Source organism: Chenopodium album, chromosome 10, assembly GCF_948465745.1.
Source record: "Chenopodium album chromosome 10, dcCheAlbu1.1, whole genome shotgun sequence".
NCBI classification, from domain to species: domain Eukaryota; kingdom Viridiplantae; phylum Streptophyta; class Magnoliopsida; order Caryophyllales; family Amaranthaceae; genus Chenopodium; species Chenopodium album.
This window is the reverse complement of record NC_137843.1, coordinates 14,405,341-14,412,227: the sequence shown is the minus strand read 5'-3', so window position 1 is coordinate 14,412,227 and position 6,887 is coordinate 14,405,341. Positions and strand designations below refer to the sequence as shown.

Below are 6,887 nucleotides of genomic sequence, written 5' to 3'. Positions count from 1 at the left end.
TGTGTGTTTGTTTGCCTTCAGCTCTCTCTAATAGTGATGCTGATACCAATTTTCGAGAACATAGCAGCTAGCCAGCTATGACTTGTGTCTCACTCTTGTTTTTTTAACTGATTGGTTGATGATAGTTTGTTGATCGTGTTGGAGGGTCTAAAAGGAGCTCGCAAAGAAAATAATTTGTAAAAAAAAAAAAACTCACCTTTTATTCTACTCCACAAATAAATATTCAAGATGGAAACGCCCTATATTAACGGAAATTGGAAATTTTGACTTTTTATAACGTATATTTTTTTTCTTGATTAATTAATGAATTTCCTAATGAAACAATAATGTTTACTTTAGTGGTGTCATGTAAATTAAAATCTTTAAGCAGGGGTACCCTAGTTCCTTTATTTCTTCTACAACGGTTAAATTGGTCTGGTGTTTGCGGGTCAAAACAATTTGAGAGTGAGGTAGAAGGATAAGGGATTCACACCTCAAAGTGTCTCTATTGGGAAATTAAACTCCCAACCTTAAAGTCAGAAGGTGTCATCTTTTCCACTAGAATAAGCTTAATTTGGTGTCATTATTCCTCAGCTAATGAAACATCCACATTTAACATCCCCTTCATCCTTGAAGATTCACAATTCATTCTTTAAATGAAATGTAAAAACCAATCCAACTACAAACCAAGCAAATTCAAACTAGTACGGGATTTAAAATCCTTACCAATCAATTCCACTAACATATTAGAATTTGTTATATACATTCGGGTGCACCGTACACTCAACTAACCCAAGGTTAATTTTGTTCCTCATTTGATAATTAAATGATAATCATCAAAATTAGAGTAAAATTTTCAAGGGTGTACGCCTCTACGGTGCATACGGGTGTATATAACAAACAACCCTTAATCCACTGTACGTTGTAAGAATTTAGTTACCAATAGATCTTGAGTTCGATCCTTTTCCTTTTCGTTTTTTTTTTTTCGATTTCCATGTCTCAAAACTCTCTCTAGTAAGCAGTCACTCCATTTCATTCAACTTCCAAAATCCAATAAATTCATTCTAACTTCCAGCTCTTCCCCACCGCCGTCAACCAAACCACCGTCCCACATTCCGGCGACCATCGCGGCTCCGACCAACGCCGCGCAACCGGGTACAACAACTGCAAACTGGGTTCTTCCTCATCAAATTCAATATTCAAAGGTAAACCCCATTTGTCTATTGCAACTTTGTTAATTCAAGTTCATACATTTTTCTCATTATCAATGCTTTAATTTTGTTTTTAATTGATTTATAGACTGAAACAATTGCACAATTCCATGTATAAAACTTGATTGTAGCATTAGATTAGAATACTGATGATAATTTTTTGTATTGGCAAGGTGAACCCTTGATTTATTTTTGATAGAATTAGGGGAAGAGGGGTGAGAATGAGAGGAAGAATTGGGTTGTTTATGAATTCTAGTAGTGTAGGAAGCACAACAATTGGGAGGACAAGTAAACTTGTTTTTTCTTCTGCCTTTTCTTCTGCTGGGGATGGTTCTGGAGGAGGAGGTGGTGGTGGAGGTAGAGGGCGTGGCCGAGGTGCCGCCTCGGGTTCTCCTGCTTTTAATTTTGTGGCTGGAATGACTGGTTCAAATGAGGGATTGGATGATTCGGATGAATCGTTGCCTCATCCTGCTGGACGGGGGCACGGTACCTCATTCCGTCCTTCATATAATGGTTTTGTTGCTCCCAACCCACCAGGGCAGCAATTAGGGTTAAGTCGGGGTAGAGGTGGTCCGGTGCAGCAGGCGGGAAATGAAGAGGATTTGCAACCTAAGAGGCCTATATTTCTTAAGAAGGATGAATCAACAGGTAGTAGTTTTGAAGCTGAGTCAGTTGCTTCTATGCCTCGTCAACCCATTGGAGAGAAGAATCTTCCTGAAAATATACTGAATGTATTGGGAGGAGGATCAGGGAGGGGAACCACTGAAAGAAGACCAGTTGTGGAAACTAGAGCTAAGGAAGAGAATCGGCATCTTAGGCCAAGGCAGCAAATTGGTGCTCCTCCCTCTGAGGCTGGAAGAGGGAGAGATAGATCTGAGAAAGGAGATACGGGCTCTGCAGGTGTAAGGAAAAAGTTAACCAAAGAGGAATTAGAGAAGGCGAAAAATAAGGCAGTTGGTATCTTGTCCAAGGGTGACGATGGAAAGGAGGGTGGGCGTGCTGCAGGAGGAGGTGATCGGAGGCGAAGGGTTGGAAGACCAAAAGATGACTCAGATGAAGAGATGGATGAGGATGATGATGAGAATTTTGCCATGGGTGATGATGCAGATGGTGAGAAGTTAGCCGAGGCACTTGGACCTAGCAGGATGGCTGAACTGTCAGAGGCATTTGAAGAAATGAGTACTGATGTCTTACCTGATCCTGAGGAGGATGAGTATCTTGAGGCACTTGATACCAACCTTAAGGTAATAACCTCTGTTTGTTTTTTTTTTTTTTTTTTTTTTTTTTTTTTTTTTTTTTTTTTTTTTTAAATAATTACTTGGACAGGCTATTTCATGTGTTAACTTCACCTTTGGATTGTAGATCGAATTGGAGCCTGAATACTTGATGGGAGATTTCGAGACTAATCCTGATATTAATGAGAACCCGCCTATTCCTCTTCGTGATGCTCTTGAGAAGATGAAGCCATTCTTGATGGCTTATGAGGGAATAGAGAATGAAGAAGAGTGGGAGGTATGCATTATTCTGCTACATTGCATGCTCTGCTATTAGCTTGTCCTCTTCAATGCTATTTAAATCCCTTGTAGATGAGTATTAATGTTTTTTATTAAGAAAAAATCTATGCAAGTTGTTTCTTGTATCTTTGAATTTTGATGCATATGGAATCCTTGATGCTTAGATGGCCTTTTCCACTTACCTTGCATTAATATTTGACTTCCTTTTAAATCATCCATTCATCCATCTTCATTTTCTATATGCACTAATTGCACTGTGAGATAAAGCGTACATGGTAAGATAGAAATTAAGTTTAGGACAAACATAGGGTTTTTTTTTTTTTTTTTTTTTTTTTTTTTTTTTTTTTTTGATACAAACATTGGTGTATGCACTAGTCATATGGATATTAGATCATTTAAGCAGACTTGTTATGATGAGAAGGAATTTGAACACACACACAGGTATATGCACTAGTTATATGGGAATTAGCTCTTTTGAAGCCTTTGTGGTATTTGGGGATGACCATGGTTCCTTCACTGAGGCTGACATATCAGATCTTGCCCACTCTTCTCTATCTTTGACTCTTCCTTCTTTCTCCTATGCATAAGTTGTGTCTCTTCATTCTATTTCTGTAATGCGGTTAGTCATACTATCTACTGATCCGTGAACAATAATTATTAATGATTCCGTATAATGAAGTTGAAAGTTATGATTTGCCTTTTTAAATAATGAATTCACTGCTGAGTGCTGACCCATGGAATGATCATAATTTGGCATCCAATTGCATTTTCTGACCTGATTTTCCATTTGTCCATAATGGGGGTTTCCATGACAAGGAGCAAGTTTGTCTTTCTAAGGATATAATGGGGGTTTCCATGGCTGTATTGGAAATCGAGTCTCAACTATTGGTATTCATTGACTGACAACAGAATATGATTTTAATTCTCTTTTACAGAGTTGGCTTACTTATATGTATGATTCTAGAGATAGAAGTTGCTTTTCCTGTCTTCTCTATGATATCTTTACACTGCAGATTTTTTTATTCCCTAGCAAGATAGTGAGATGCATAGCTCTTAAGTTACTTGAGTATCTTCTATTTCTAAGCATTTTGGAATGGTTTTTTCCTCGTGGCTAATTGTTTAGATGATTAATTTATTCTTCTGGTCCAATATCCATTTTTATTTACTGAAACCTATTGTATGGATTTTATCAGGAAATTATGAAGGAAACAATGGAGAAGGTTCCACTTTTCAAAGAGATTGTGGATCATTATTGTGGGCCTGACACGGTAACTGCAAAGCAGCAACATGAAGAACTGCAAAGAGTTGCAAAAACTCTTCCTCCTAGTGCACCAAATTCAGTGAAGCACTTCGCGGACCGTGCTGTTCTCTCACTTCAGGTTGGTCTTTCCTCCCTTGCAAAGTACATTTTTAGGGTAAATTTTTTGTAGGAGTAACCTTTGGCAGTATTATACCTTACTTTCTGCTAAATAAATGTGGTGCATTAAGCATTTGAGCTTCAATTCTTTGCCGTGGCACATGTATAAGCTTTGAAATTGCTTTTACTATTTTTCTCTTTCTATTCTTACTTCACTAGATCAGAATTGTTAAGATGTTGGTCCATATATATAACAGCTAAGAAAGTGAGATAGATTTTGATATCTCTACCGGGCTCTAAGTGGGATGCCGATCAGTTATTCTATGGTATGTCGATCATGGATGGATTTTTCGAAACTTAGTGTTCATCTACGTGCATCTACACAATTAAGGAAAGTAAATGTTTTTGCTTTTGATAGAGAGATGTACTATTTATATCGTACTCCCTCTGTTCCTAAGTAAATATTATTGGCTATATGCTAAAAATGGAAAAAAAATAAAATAAAATAATAATAAGATAAAAAAATCCACCCACCCTGAACCTTAAGGCTGTCAAAATCAACCTGACCTGAGAACAATCTGACCAAATACAAAATGAACCATCTTCTTATCTGACCTGCATGAACACTCTGACCCGCAAGCCCAACCCAACCAGGATCCAAACTGAACACAACCTGTACCCCTGATTTGACAGCTATATTAGAACCTCACTTTCTCGATACCTTTTCTCGCTTCATCAAAATTTCTATTTCTCTTGCTACTTTTTCCATCCAGTTTCAATTTTTATCGCATTATAACATGCAAATGCCACCCCATTATAATTATTTAATTGCCAAAGCCTAGCAGGACATTTAATTTGGGACAGGAAGGAGTAGGCTGAAGTTTGTGTGAGAGTCTACAGAGCTGCACGTATAGGCCAACATATTCTATAAGAGGGCATTAGTATGGACTTATGTGATAGATTTAGCTGCTTTGTCTTATTGCATAGAACTTTTATGAATGTAAGCTTTGTGAAAAGGATGGTGATCACCCCACTTTTGTGCTACTGAGATAATAATGTTCTAGGGTGTGGGGGTGAGAAGAGAGCACATAATCTCTTTTGAACTTCCAAGTGAGTATGTTTGTATCGAGATTTTATCAAGTACAGAGCTTTGTTTGGAAAGCATGTGATGGCTAACGTTTCAGCTAGCATCTGACGCTTTTTTAAATATGCCTGAAACTCAATATTTACTGGATAGTGGATACTACCTAGACAAGCAAACAAACAATACTTTGGAGGGACAACCCACCCTGCTTGAACCCTCTAGGAATTTTATGTTTTTCACCCAAGGAGAAATGTACTTGCTTTACTCATGCTTGAGAATAATATTGTGTGTTTTTTTTAATAAGCTGCATGATAGTGTTTATAATCTTTTAAATGATCATGTTAACTACTGGCTGAACTTTCTTTTAAAAATGTGGTTTCAACCGTTAATACACAGTAGTAATATTGAATTAATCTGTGATGCAGAGTAACCCAGGCTGGGGATTTCATCGAAAATGCCAGTTCATGGATAAGTTGGTGCTGGAGGTTTCCAAGTCTTACAAGTGAGCAAAATTATTTAGCCTTATTCGATTACTGATTGGCTGTTTGCACCCTACAAGTCCAACAAAATCATGTTCTGGACATAGTAACATCCTTTTCCTAAAAAGAAGGATTAGTTTTGAATAACCCTTCATCCATTTACAGCTTTAGGAACTTATTTGTACTTGGTTGTATCTTTCCAATGTCGCATGTCATTCTTTTTGAGGAAAAATTTCATCAATCAACATGTGGACATGCTAAATTAGACTTACATCGTTTGTCCATCACTTTGCATTTTTGTTGTTAGCTATGAGCCTATGATAGGCAAATTCGAACTCGTAATCGATTGATAGATTTGCTGAAATATAGAAGGGAAAGAAACTGTTCAATTGTAATCATCAAAGTTCTTGAGACTGGCCTAGTCTCTAGTTGAAATACTCCCTTTGTTTTTTTTTTATTTGCATCACTTTCCTTTTTGGGGTGTTTTTTTTAAATGCATCACTTCTATATTTGGTAACTTTATACTATATTTTATCATTTCTCTCTTATTTTAAACCCCACTCAACTTATTTTATCATTTCTTTCTCTTCCATGGTCCCCACTAAAATAATAAAAATATCTATCCTCTCTTACATACTTTCTCTTTCATGGTCCCCATCTTACTTTTATTATAATAACTTATTCACCCGCTCACAATATTATACTACTCTCCTAAAACTTTGTGCAATCTAAAGTGATGCAAATAAGGAGGGAGTACTTAATTTGTTCTTGGGCTGTCATTGTCCTCTTTAATGGACCAGGAAATACAATAGAAATCATGCAACTTGTTAGGTCATTGCCCAGTCAAGTTTGGGCCCATTCATAGTTGCAATTTACTTTATTTTCATTTTCTCAAACTGGCTGATTTTGATACCTGAATTTCCAATTGCTCCTTATTTTATTACCGCCAAGAAATCAATTCATAAAACCTAGTCGTGGGATTTTGTTATGTATGTTTCAATATGTAATTAATTATTATTTAATTTCAGTTTTTTTTTTTATTGTTGTATAATTAAATATATTTTCGATTAAATTTTACATTGATAAATGTGATTAAAAAAACGTGTGAATTAATTTGGAATGAGCAGCGGAAGTATATTTCTAAATGCATTGTTATTGCTTGTACTTTTGTACATAATAATTTCAAATTTTAACATCATTACTTTTTCTCATGCTTTCATTAATGTCAAAATTGTTTAAGATAGTAAAATGGAGATCACATAT

At 36.3% G+C, this 6,887-nt stretch overlaps 1 protein-coding gene across 1 annotated transcript; it reads left to right on the top strand.

The window, feature by feature from the left end:
* The first annotated feature begins 969 nt into the window (after positions 1-969).
* On the top strand, positions 970-5,918 carry LOC145563636 (uncharacterized). Its single transcript, XM_081624072.1, has 5 exons — positions 970-1,184; positions 1,364-2,434; positions 2,553-2,702; positions 3,898-4,083; positions 5,571-5,918. Exons 2-5 carry the CDS (start codon positions 1,412-1,414, stop codon positions 5,649-5,651), a joined length of 1,440 nt encoding a protein of 479 aa, XP_081480198.1. The 5' UTR covers positions 970-1,184; positions 1,364-1,411; the 3' UTR covers positions 5,652-5,918.
* The last annotated feature ends 969 nt before the right edge of the window (positions 5,919-6,887 follow it).